We start from the raw sequence: 13207 nt of genomic DNA on the forward strand, positions 1-13207 counted from the left end.
CTTCCTTCCTGACTTTTCCCTTTTTCTTCTTCCCTCCTCCCTTCCCGATCCCGCCGGTCCTGTCTATCAAGTTAGAGTAAGAGTAGTAGTCTTTCCCCGTTGCCCAGTAGTGAGTGGATGAGCTGCGCTGCCTAGTGCCCGGTTGCCAGTCCTTCTTCTTCCACTAGGTACCGTTGTCTGTCTGTCTGTCTGTCCCACCGCCCACTCACGTTCGCCCACCACCCACACACTCGAACCTCTCTCGCCCACCATTAACTGCTATCTACCACCGCTCACCCCCCAAATACATTACATCCAATTCCATCCATCATCCCGCCCAGACAGATCGATCTGCCAGCTACCTACATAGGTGCCCACATACAGACAGACCAGGCCCTAGGAACGAGGAACCAGAGAGAGCCAGCAAGCAGGCCAGCCCATATAATCACACCCCCAGGGTTTCTTCACTCGACATCATCCTCACAACCACAACCACCACTATCACCACCAACATCACTGCTATCACCACCAACATCACTGCTATCACCAATTCACTCAGCCATCTCTGTCATTACACCCCATTCATCACCCCTTCACTCGACTATCTACCTTCACTCTTCTCACCCCCCGTGTTCCATTCACAAGCCCTAGCGTAGAGTGTTGTTTGTTGTTATCTCTGGACCCCCCCCGTTCAGGCACTCACTGCTCTGCCCATTTCCTGCCGAGTAGAAACAAGAGGACCCAAGAGGAAAGAGACAGAAACAGGAACGGAAAGACATCATCATGTCGGACCAGGCTCGGGTTTCGTACATGACCAAGGAGCAGCTAGGTACTTTTACCCAGCATCTATATATCTACATATCTACATATACCTTCCACCCACCTACATATGTTTCTGCCCCCCTCATCATTTCTAATCCCCCATATTTCTTTTTCCCGCCTCTTGTTTGTCTCGCACTGGCCCCGTTACTCATGACGTTCACCTACCCTACCCGCCCGAGCACGCACCACTAACACCCACCAGAAACCTACCTCTCCGACCTCCGCTCCAACCGCCCTCAACGCCCCATCGGCGCGCGCCCCCTCTCCACCACCAAAGCCCGCTGGACGCCCCAGAGCTCCGTCAGCCTCCTCGACGCCGCCCCCTCGCTCAACGAACCGCGCCTGCACCCCTCCCCGCCGCGTCCCGCACTCCAGAAAGCCGCGTCCTCCCCCGACGGCGCCGCCGCAAAGACAACAGACGACGCCGTGGGCAAACGCGACAGCTGGCTCCTGAGACGCAATTCACACAAGCGCAGCCAGACGTTCTCGGCACCCTCGATTGCGTCATCGATACTACCAAGGTCGTCGACGCCGACGCGCATCACACGGACACGCTCCCGCGCCGCGACGGCGTCCGTCCCGCCGGCGGCTACGCCGCCGTTCGCACCCCCGGAGACTACAGAGGCGGAGCGCGAGGCCGGATGGGACGGGAAGGACCTGCAGGAGGGCCGCATGGGCGATACGCCGCCGAAGAAGCTGTTCTCCACGGACTCAGCAACAGCAGCGGACTCGGCGTCGACAACGACGACGACGACAAAGCGCGGCAACTCGCTGAAGAAGCAGGGCTCCTTCAGCTTCCGCGAGTTCTCCAAGTTCGGCACCCGCCACGAGCGGACGGGGTCGTCGGGGTCTGCGTCAACGTCGTCGTCGTCTTCGTCTTCGGGTGGTGGTATCGCGAAGAAGACGGTGTCGTGGGCGCTGCCGTCGCTGTCGCGGCCGAGCTCGCCGAGCCCCGTGGTCATGCCCCCGACGCATCCGCCGCCAAAGTCCGCGTCGACGAGGATTGAGGAGGAGTTGACGTCCCATTTTAGGTCGTTGCCGCCGGCGCCGATGCCGTATGTGGCGCCGCTGAGGATCAACAAGTCGCCGAGTCAGCGGTCGACGCCGTTGGGGAGGTCGGAGTCCGCGGCGAAGTTGCCAATTGTGCCGGAGGCGGCGGCGGCGACGCCGCCGACGAGGAAGGAGTCGTCGGTGAGGACTGCACCGATCTTTTCGGCGCCGGGGAGGCGCGCGTATATTGATCCGCATAAGAAGGAGCCGACGCAGCATAATAAGGTCAAGTACACGACGAACCCGGTGCCGTTGCCGTCGCCGCCAATGTCGGGGTCGGAGGAAGAGGATGCGGAGGCAGAGGCGCTGAAGGAGCTTGGGAGAAGGCCATTGCCGAAAGCTGGGAATGGCAGCAGTGAGAACGTGGCTGCCATTACGGGTGGTATTGAACGGATTGGGGGTCTGGGTAGTAGGAGCGGTGGTGGTGTTGGGTTTGGGAGGAACGATACAGACGCACGGAAAAACAGGTCGCGGTACGGAGCACAGGTGCAGCCGCAGTCTGCCGCCCCGATTATTGGGCTTGTCACGATGCCGACGCCGCCGCCGACAGCGTCCAGCTCAACGTCGAACAAAATGCCCCCCGTGCCGTCCATCTGCGTGCCGGACAAAGACGACAGCCCACGAGTCCCGGTGCCAATCCCCAGCTTTAACTTCCCCGACGAGGACCCCACCCCCGTCGCAAAACCAAAGCAGCCATCACAACCACCCCCATCAATCCCCATGATCTCGCTCCCGGACGAAGCGCCCAGCGGCGCCCCCGCCCGCGACCCCACCGGCCCCAGCGCCTCGCGCCGCCCCCTCCCCATCCCCCGCGGCTCCGCAAAGGGCCCCGCATCAGCCTACAGCGGCAGCAACAGCAGCGGCTACGTCAACTCGCGCGGCCCCACGGCGTCGTGCGCATACTGCCGCACGCCCATCGAGGGCCGCGTGGTGTCGGCGTCGTCGATACGGTTCCATCCCGAGTGCTTCAGATGCGACCATTGCCATACGACGCTGGAGCATGTGGGCTTCTTTCCGGAGCCGGAGGAGAGCAGGAAGAGGAGGGTGGAGGTGGAGGGGGAGAAGGGGGGCAAGGTGAGGTTTTATTGCCATTTGGACTTTCATGAGCTGTTTTCGCCGAGGTGTAGGAGCTGTAAGACGCCGATTGAGGGGGAGGTGGTCGTGGCGTGTGGCGGGACGTGGCATGCGGGGCATTTTTTCTGCGCGGAGTGTGGGGATGTGAGTATTTGCTTCTTTCCTGGGGTGGCTGGGGGGAGCGTTTGGGGAGCGAGTGCTAATGTGCGTGTGCGGGGGGTAGCCGTTTAATTCCGAGTCGCGATTCGTCGAGAAGGACGGGTATGCGTGGTGCGTGGGGTGCTACCAGAATAGGTATAGTGGCAAGTGCAAGAAGTGCAAGAAGCCCGTCACGGAGACGGTGGTGAAGGCGCTGGGCGGCGAGTGGCATGAGGAGTGTTTTTGCTGCACGGTAAGTTTGGTTCTCCGATGGGGGTTTTGGTTGGGTGGTGTTTGAGACGGTGCTGATTGCGGTGGGTGATAGGAGTGTGGAAATGGCTTCGATGATGGGCGCTTCTTTATCAGGGGCAAGGGAGGTAATGAGATACCGGTGTGTGTGGGGTGTGAGGAGAGGAGGTTGAAGAGATGATGATGATTGATGATGGTGATGATAATGGGCGTGATGAAGTATCTGACTACTAGCTTACACACAAGCTATGATACGAAAGTCACGATAAAAAAAGGGAAAAAAAATGGGGGGGGAGGGGGGGGGATGGGTATGACCGAGAACGACGAGGAAAAAAAAAAAAAAGATTTTGGGGTGAGTATTTTAACGAAAAGCTACGAGTTCTCTTTGTGTTTTTGGTGGAGTACTTGTTGTGTCTTTTTTTTTTATAACGGAAACGGGCTTTTTTTTTTTTTTTTTTTTTTCCACAAGGCGGGAGTATGATAGGGATATTGGTAGCATAGATAAAGGCGATATTCTTTTATTTTTTTTACTATTCTTTTTTTTTTTTAACTTTTATTTGCAGCTTTTTACCCCCCTTGAGTGAGTGATTGTGTTTTTGCGTGCATTGTTTGGCTTTTTGGCTTTTTGGCTTTTTGCGTTTTGTGTTCTGTTCTGTTCTGTTTCGTCTTGCTTGTTGCAGTTTTTCACCTACGCACTACAGCTACCACTGGCAGTAAGCTAGGTGTGGTGACAGACAGATTACTACTTACTGGCCTTTTTCGTTTCGTTTTTTGCGTTATCATATTGTACTTCTTCTTTTCCACGAAAAAAACAAGAGGGTCCGGCCGGGTTCCTGACTGTACTACTTACGGGCTGGGACTGGATGCTAGCGAGCGATGGAGCGTTGGGCGAGATTATATACCACATTGCTTTGAGTATGTTTTTGAGCGTTTTGTGTTGCGTGTTTTGTATGTTTTGTTTGCTGTGTTTGAGATGAGAGATGGGAGATGGGAGATGGGAGATGGGGGTAGAGGAGGGGGAAGGGGAAAAGGACGTGGGGATGGGGATGGGGATGTGGGGATGTTTATATATTGCTTGATGCGATCCAATTGTGTTATGTTGATTTTGATTTTGGGCTTTTTGAGTTTTGGGTTTTTTTCGTGATTTTCGGTGACTTTGTGGTGACTTTGCGGTTGTGGTGCGCGCGGTGTGGGGGGCGTTTTTTTTTTTTTTTTTTATGGTGGTGGTGGTGGATGGGTGGGAATAGGAAGGGCGCACGGGAATGGGTTCTTGAAGGGGTTATTATGGGTTGTGGGTGGTTTTGGTGGTGGTGAAGGTAATGTGGTGGAGAAAGTGCGTCATGGATTGTCACTCGGTAGATCGTGTATGTAGCACTAGGAGACAAAACACGTTATAGTCTTCTTCCTGGGGTTGTGTCATGCCACTCGTTTCGAGTTGTGGAGACACAGATGGATACATTCGTGGAGAACCCCAACCTTTGAAACTGGGGACACCAGGTCAGACGGCTTTTGGGGGGGGTTGGCGGGTTGTGTCGTGTCGTGTCGTTCACAGACTATCACTCGACGTGGGAGGGCCCGCGCGTGTAACCTTAACCGTCAACTTTGTTGATCTGTCTATTCGTGCGTACAGGCTTTCGGGTGTGGGGCTTCGTCTCCAGCCCTCACGAAGAACGCAGGGCGACGAACTAAGGGAAATGCACACAAATTATACTATCTTCTCCTCGTAATCACTGAATGAAACCCCGCGTGACGTACTCCTTGCTCCGACACTGGCTCTGAGTGCTGAGATGAATGCCGTGGTGCTTGAGCTCTGGAATGTTGCTTTGCGTGTATTCGAGACCGTCTTGTTTTCCTTCTGCTTTTACTAGGCGTTCCAATGTCGTTTTGTGTGTTCGGCTGTTTCTCATCTGTGGTTATAAGTGTTGCTGCCAGGTTTTCGCTGTAGTGGTGCTGTCTTTCTTTTCCTTTTTCAAGTCTCCTGGTTCTCACGTAGTCGGGTTGTAAATTTTTTGAAAATTATTTATTCATTGGTGTGTTTTTGGGATGCACTCTTTCCTTTCTGGCTTGAGGAATGGCACGTCTTGGTGATGAAGAACTTGGACCTCCGGCTCCTTGGTGTTTGCCATCAGATTAGCGGTTATACACATACAGCTGTAGACGCACAGAGGTGGTCATTTCTCTTCATACTTTTGTCTCTGCCCCATCCTCCACCAACATTATGTAATTATTTACCACGACCTTCATCACGTCCACGATCACGTCCACGACAGTCACGGCCAGAACGACCACACGAATATACATGTAACGACCGCCCAACCTCTTCTTACGTTTTGATCTTTCCATCATTATCACTATTTTATCCCGACTTCCTTCTAGTGCTGCACTTATATCTTATATCTCCAGCCTTATACCTCTATCTAGCATGACCAGTACCACTTCATACAAGTACGAACAAGGTCATCTGTAATTACATATCACCCCTTCCCAATCCCACGTAGAAAAAGCATCTCTTCTGTCGTGTAAAGGGGGAGAGACTCGGCCCTGGTGCCGCCGGTAGGCGGAGGGGGGGGGGGAGGATAGGTGTCTTTCTTTATCAGAGAAATATTTTGCTCGTCAATCACATAAAAAGAGTTCGCAATACTGCTTCGATTGCTAGGTCGCGTTCTACGTCCGGTTCAGAGGAGGGGTTAAACGTTCGCGGCTGTGGTATAGAGTGTGACCTCTACACCGCGGGACCATCCAACCTACGTTAACAATGATTTCGTTAGTGTTATTGGCTGCATGTTGGCTCTCACTCATCTACGCTAGCTTGGCACGGAGCCGGAACGGCTCCTACACTAACATTGGGTGTGTGTAGTACTAACCGCTCAGTAGGTTTTCTTTAGCACCTGGCTATATGGAAATTGGGTGTGCTCTATGGTTCCTTTATGGTTCCTTGTAGCAATTCGTGCAAGGAAAGGACAAGAAGTCAAGAGACTCAGCAGAGGAGGTTGATGGGCTTATACTAGGGATCCAATGGACCTTTTTTTTTAACTGGAGGTTACCTTACTAACCAAAGGAATTCGACTTCCTGGGGGATAGCGGCTTGATCTGATCTTAAACGACAGAAAGCTAGTTTACTGCAAGAAGCCCTGTCTTTAAAGAGTGAGGAAATGGCGGTAAGAACTTTAAACATGTTTCAGTACATCGTTTTCCATCGGCGTGTATGTCCATGCCTTTGTCTAAGGGTCAGAAGGTCAGATTCCAAAGATGGCTGGCATGTTGATGCGTGGACAATGTCCCAAATTATGGAGCCGGATACCTCTATCCCACGGCCACAGGGCAACCTACCACTTGCTAGAGTACTCTACACGAGCCTACGTAGGCTAGGGTTTTGGATGTGCTGTACCATGTGCGAGCCCATCAGTACATATGTAGGCACGACTGTCATGTTAAAATAATTCTGCAGCAAAAACTGCAACAAATTATGGGGTAAGTGCCCCATAATTGCCCGACCTGGGATTCGAACCCAGGCCGTTGCAGCTGTGACGGCAGCTAATGGAGATGGAATGAAGTTTTATCCCTTAAGCTAAGCCAAACAACGCATGCCAGTATTGTCCGGATTTCTGTTTTAAAGCCCATCCCATCGAGGGGGGCTCAATCTAATCTAATCGTTATCGTTACACACACCAGATTGGTCAATAGTAACCTACATGTAGATTTTACACATAACACTCGCCCCTTCCCTCCCCCAGTACTACGACTCCCCACGCCCAGGTACATGTAGCCATGCTCGAAAATCGATTCAGCGAGAGAGAACATGGCCCCACTAGAGGGACTTTAAAAATTTACCCCGCCTATGTGCGCTGCTCACCACAACCACAACCACAATCACAACTAGACCACCACAAACTCAACTTCCTTCATAACTTCACCTATCCAACGAGTAACCCCTTGAACTTGTTGGTTGTCTTCTAACAGGGAGAGTATGACACCTGTAATAACCTAGGTTTTACCTCGCACGGATATATGGTAGGGACATGCTTTTGACTGCAGACGAGAGTTGCAGAGTGCCTTCTCTGTGCTGTTCAGCAGAAATCATACTTAGTCTTCTAGGCAGCTAAGCCGGAAAGCGTATAATAGCCGTGGGGATGATAAAGAGATTGTTCAGCGCATTTAACTCTCATGTCCTCAATCTTAGGCTCGTACAGGGGGTCCTACTATGATCAGTTCTGCTACTCACTCTCCAAGTCCCATCATGAGGTGGATGGATCTTTATTGATGTCAAAGCCTCTAAAGGGCAGCACCTAGTCAGAAACGATCTTTACACCCGCCCTGGACAATGATAACGGCTGAACAGTCACCTGGGACAGAGCTGAAGACAGCACGTCTGGGATACTGCTATAGACAGAACATAAGAACCAGGCCCTAGTACTGGCCTAACCCAGGGGCGACATGGAATACTCGACGCGATTAAGACCGTTGGATAATATCCACCAATATCAATATACAAAGGCGTTTCAAGAGCTTGTAACGGCAAGCCGGTAGCTTTTTGAAAGCGCAAAAGGATCATCCACGACAAGAAAATGAACCAACATCAACATATAGCTCTAAAGTGCACTTAAGATCAACATACATACTGGGAGCATCTTAGTTGGCTACAGTATTGATCAACATCAAACTCGAAGATATCATTCATACTATATCACTCATCTCCGGTAGTACATTCTATCACTCACTGCTACTGACCAACAGCAGCGTTGATTATGATCACGATTACTGAACATCTCTAAAGCCAGGATTCCGCAGGGAATCATGCGCGCTTTCAAATCATGGGATTGGGTCATTCACATCCATACATGAACGCCCTCGACGAAGAACGGGCCTGAACACATCATGACACTAGTGCCATGACCGCCAAGAACGAGTGATACACTATGTCGCTCCACACCCACCCCAACAACCCAAGAATCACCGAATGACATGTGCGACTTTTCGCCTTAATTTTTTTTCCAAGCCCTTCCAGTCGAAATCAGAATTCCTCCCAGCCTCTTCAAAAACGAATTACCCCGCACGGAAACGGAACGCGGGAAAAAAAAAAACGAAAAAAGAAAAAGAAAAAATATTTATATAAATAAATAAATAAATGAAACATAATGCATTATGGTTGGGTTTTGTGCTACCATTGTACTGCCATGGTACGTCAATCATTTCACCAGGACCAGGAGTGAGATACAGCCAGCCTTTTCTGGTTCCGTCCTATCATCGTATCGATTCATTCATACATGCGTTCTTTAATCCGTTCCACACCAGCAGCAACCACGAAGAGAGGAGAAGAGAAACAGATACGTAGGTAGGTAGCCCAATCCGGGCGAATGGTAAAATATTCAACACCCCCAACAAGCCAGCCAGAGGTGCGATACAAAGAAGAAAAAAGTAATAAGAAACAAGCAGACACAAACAGGGATTCCGAATGAAAAGGGAAGCAGAGCAGAGTAAGTAGATGGGAGGGAGAAGAAAATGGGTAAAGGAAGGAGGAGGTTAAGAAAAAAATGGGGATAAAAGAAAAGAATAATTAATGCTACCCAACTCTAGATGCACCCGAAAATAAAATACTACATACCCCAAACAACAATAGTGGATGGATCAAGCTTCCAAGTAACGAGCTTATCGCAACCCTATCCCATACTGTCTTTCCTGCATGCCCTATCCCTTCCCTCCCTTCCCCTACCCTACCCTACCAACCCTGGAGATCCCTGGCAACTCCGCAAAATAAAAATAGAAATTCCAGACCAACCAGCTACCACTTTAAAAGAAGAACTCCATAATGATTTTTTGTTTCCATGCATCTTTTTTCTAACCGCTCAGCGCCAAACAAGCATCAACAGCCTCACCAACCCTATTCAAACGGCCCCACCCAAAATCTTTCTCAGCCTTCTTCCTTTTCTAAAAGAGAGATACCTCCTCGACACAAAGCGGAACGGAACAAACAAGCTCAAAGCAAGGGCGTAGGATGAGGGGGAAGTGGGTGCTAGGGAAGTGGGGGGAGATGAGGACGCGGAGGACGAGGGGGGGAGGATGGGGGAAGAAACCGACCTCCCTTCCTTCATGCTGACAACATCGCCGATAATCTCTTTATCTAGAGCCGGGAACATCGCCTTTAGAATATCCACCACGTTCTCGTGCTCACTTCTTTGGATCCGGCGGGCCTCTTCCGTCTCTGCGCTCGCCTGACGAGCAGCCGCTTCCTCTGCCGTCACAGGAGGTCTTCGACGCCCGCTATGGCCGCGGCCGCCGACGGCGGTGAGAAGGCTGTCTTCAGCACTAGGAGAGCGGCCACGAGGGGTCAAGGCTGGCCCGCTATTCGAGGATACAGATAATGTAGCGTTTGATGGCTCCCCATCCGAGAATATACGCCCAATAGTTGTTAGGGGCCGCTGTATAGTTCTTAATAGCCCAGCTACGGCTGCCTTTTCATCGGATTCACCGCTCGAGGAATCATTAGAGCTCGTGGAACTTCTCCCCTCTGTAGATCTCCTGCCCTTCTCAGAGACAGTCTCGGTATTATACGATGACTGCCTCCTTGGTGGGAGCTGCGGGGGTGACGGAGGAGGAGGCCGTTCCGCAATTGCTGCTACAGCGGCCTCAACATTCTTTTCGAACTCTTCGTCTGTAATGGTGAGGCTGGAGCGGTCAAGATTCTCTATAAACTGAATTGCACCCATCTGAAAAAGCACACCCAAGTATTAAAAGGGTCTAAGTCTTTCACAGATAGAAATAGTAATAAGAAATGTGGCCGAACGTACCAAACTGCTTAAATAATATCCCGCCTCGCCATTAAGCTTATCCGGGTTCCTAAACCTAAGGATGTACTGTACATTACTGACCAAATGTTCCGGATTCGCCCGGAGAACAACATAGATCAGCAATGGAATGAATTTATCCGCGCTCTCGTCGCTATTAGAATGCCGTAACAGCCCTGTGTTCCCCAATAACCCAAGATCAGCAATTGGCAGTCTCCGTACCCACCCAGAACCGCCATCCCGCTGAAGGCTTACCGAAAATAACCTTGCAGCAATTAAGCACGCAAATAACCTTATCTCTCGGAGCCCTATAATTTTTTATCTTCACCATCTCGTTCACCGCCAAGTCCAAAAACTTCCTCCCCCCATCCCCTCTCACCGTGTCTCCAATATCCAGATGCTCCTCCCTGATCCACCCATAGATCCGCACCTTCTGCGCCAGCACCTCATCCCGCTCCACATCCTCCTGATGCTGCCCCCGCCTCCCGGGAAACATATCATCACTCGGCGTCCTCCTTGACCCCCCCGCGCTCGGCGGCGACGCCTGCAAGATCTCCGGCGAGAACGTCTGCGTGTAGAGCCGATTCATCACGAGCTTCTCCATGCCCTCGCGCGCATTATCCATCTCCACCTCGCCGACGTCGCGCCACACATCGCAGCTCTCCATCTTGCCGTAGATGAAGTTGAGAAAGTCGTGCACGATCTTGACCTGCTCGTGCACCATCCACTGCTTCTTGGCAAACTCGCGCAGGAAGCTCGACAGGAACTTGGCGACGGGGTCGGCAGAGCCCTTGCGCAGCTGCCGCAGGAATCGGTGGAAGTCAAAGGGGAGGTCCTCGTCGGGCGGCGGCGGCGGCGGCTGCTGCTGGGAAACTATGGGCGACTGGACGGCCTCCTCGCGGGCTTTGCCAGCGACGTTGGGCGTGGGTGTCAGCGCAAGTTGGGGGATCTGTTGGGATGCCTGGCCAGGTGATGTTGTGTCCCCGGGTTTCCCGCTCTCGTTGGATAGCGATGAGGAGCGTATGGGGTGCATTATGGGCGGTTGTGAACCTGAGGAGGCGAGCGATGTTGAGCTCTTCTCGTTGCTCTGCTCGAATATATTGTGGATCTCCGAACGAGTATTGTCACCGGGCTCGTCGTCCTCTGAGGATGAGCCCGACCTAGGGTTTCTCGGCAACTCCCGATCAGAGCTATCCCGCGTTGGGGAGACGGACCTGCTGCGGCCAGGTGTCAAGGGGGCTGGATCGAGGTAGACTCGGTCCTTTGGGGGTACATCCTTTGGGGGTGGAGCTGGCGGAGGTTGGGGCAGCGGGAGAGTCTGGAGCAAGGCTGGGGATATGGGCGACCTGCTGCTGCTACTGGTAATTGTATTATTATTATCGTCCTTCCTGGGCGTCGGAGGTGAAATCTCGTTGAGCTCGGGCTTGTCGGGGACGGGGGCTAGCGAGTTTGAGATGTCCGAGGGAGCCGAATCTGGGTTTGCCGGGCTCATGGAGAGGCCTGCGACCTGCGTGGAGAGCATGTTGAGCGTGCGGTCTGTAGCCGACCCGAGCACGGGCGTGGAGACCTGGTTGATATCAGTGTCCGACGAGAGCAGGTCATTGTTGTCGAGTTTGTAATCGGTGGTTGAAGAATTCGACTCCATGGGGATCTCTAGCAGGTGTTGTTCGGGGGAGGTCTTTTCTATTGTCGTCGTCGTCGTCGTCGTCGTCGAGGTCTTGGTCGTTGGGAGCAGGACGGGTGTTGAGTTGTTGGTCGAGCCACTAAGGTTTGCTGCAACATCATTCACCGAGCAGCTGCTCTCCAAGGCATCCACTACTTCTTCATGCTCTTCTGCTTCTGCAGCTGCTGCAGCTTCTACTTGGCCGCCACAATCACCACTTCCTGTGTCGGAATACCGCAGCTCGTCCCGATCGGCAGCAGGCGTGTTGCCAACTGTCCCATTAGACCATACCCATTCATCGTCGTCCGTGCCCGATGCGGTGGTGCTGGACACTTGCACTTTGTCGGTAGTGGTTTCTGCATCGAGGGATTTAGGAGTGTTGTTCGCATGCGGCTCTGCCGAAGAAGCGGCAGTAGCAGGAGTATTAGAAGATGATGGTGCAGTAGTAGTAGTAGCAGTAGCAGTAGTGTTTTCTGTCTCTGCAGGGAGACTCCGAGTACTACTAGCAGTACTACTAGCAGTGTTACTCATCTCTGCTGCTGCTCCTGTTTGATGATTCCCACCAGGCTCCATGTGACTCGAATTTTTTGACCCTGGAGGGAACGACGATAGCTCAGAGTATGTTGTACCTACGCGGGAGAGATTGTAGGCAAGTACAAGACTTTATCTTTCCCCGCTGATCGGCAGAGTCTTAGAGGTCTGTGCTATCGCCTCACCAAGCTTAGCTGCTGACAAAATACTATAATACGAGCAGAGCAGTGGCAGTAGAGTAAGTAATACTAATAAATCCGGGGTAAGGTATGGGGCGAGAAAGTCAGAAGGTTGGCTGGTGTGGTAGTCCCTGAGAAGAAAGGGGAAGATCTCGAGCGAAAGCAAGTCAGTGAGTCTTGAAAGTAACAACCTCTTCCTCTTCTTTTCCTGGTGGGGCTGTGGAGAGGGGGGAGGGGTGAGTGGTAATATGAGAGGATGGAAGGGCAAGCAGGGTTTTGTTTCCCGCCCTGCCTGCTTGATCCTGTCACTCAGTCTGGATGTTTCAAAGCTCAAGCGCCTCGAATGCTTGATTCAAAGAGAAAATGCCCTTGCCCATTCGGCACAGCGACTGCCTGTTGTGGTGTCACCGTGGCGCGGAGAGAGACCCTTGTAGACTTTTTGCATCCCTACCAAGTTTTCACTTTGACTTGGAGCTGGTTATCTTGGCGGAAAGTCGTCAGTTTAGTTGGGTTGGGATATATCGGTATCGCTATCATGTCAGGCGTTTCTTATCGCCCGGCGCATTTAGAGTATGTAGATAGAAGTATGTAGGGTTAATTCGGGAAGTACAATAGGTAGGTACATCTAAAGTACTTCACTCTACATAGAAGCCGATCCCGAAGCTTCTTCTGCTGCTGGCTGCAATCTGCACCCCACAGTCCCGAGCAATGCATTCAATTGACACCGGATATATTAACCT

The 13207-nt window shown here is 52.1% G+C and overlaps 3 protein-coding genes across 3 annotated transcripts; 1 reads left to right on the forward strand and 2 right to left on the reverse strand.

Annotated features, from left to right (window-relative positions):
* Positions 1-762: 762 nt before the first annotated feature.
* On the forward strand, positions 763-3493 carry H6S33_000697 (uncharacterized protein; the record flags this gene model as incomplete). The annotated part of the gene is made up of 4 exons (XM_044832102.1): positions 763-808; positions 1004-3069; positions 3149-3316; positions 3389-3493. 4 exons carry the CDS (start codon positions 763-765, stop codon positions 3491-3493), a joined length of 2385 nt encoding a protein of 794 aa, XP_044700256.1.
* Positions 3494-5499: 2006 nt separating this feature from the next.
* On the reverse strand, positions 5500-5658 carry H6S33_000698 (uncharacterized protein; the record flags this gene model as incomplete). Its single annotated transcript, XM_044832103.1, has 1 exon — positions 5500-5658. A coding segment is annotated over one exon (159 nt), but the record flags the coding sequence as incomplete, so codon positions are not given.
* Positions 5659-9147: 3489 nt separating this feature from the next.
* Positions 9148-12330, reverse strand: H6S33_000699 (uncharacterized protein; the record flags this gene model as incomplete). The annotated part of the gene is made up of 5 exons (XM_044832104.1): positions 9148-9190; positions 9388-10016; positions 10098-10270; positions 10350-10416; positions 10474-12330. 5 exons carry the CDS (start codon positions 12328-12330, stop codon positions 9148-9150), a joined length of 2769 nt encoding a protein of 922 aa, XP_044700258.1.
* Between the last annotated feature and the right edge of the window lie 877 nt (positions 12331-13207).

Source organism: Morchella sextelata, assembly GCF_020137385.1.
Source record: "Morchella sextelata strain SCLS chromosome Unknown scls_1, whole genome shotgun sequence".
Classification (NCBI taxonomy): Eukaryota; Fungi; Ascomycota; class Pezizomycetes; order Pezizales; family Morchellaceae; genus Morchella; species Morchella sextelata.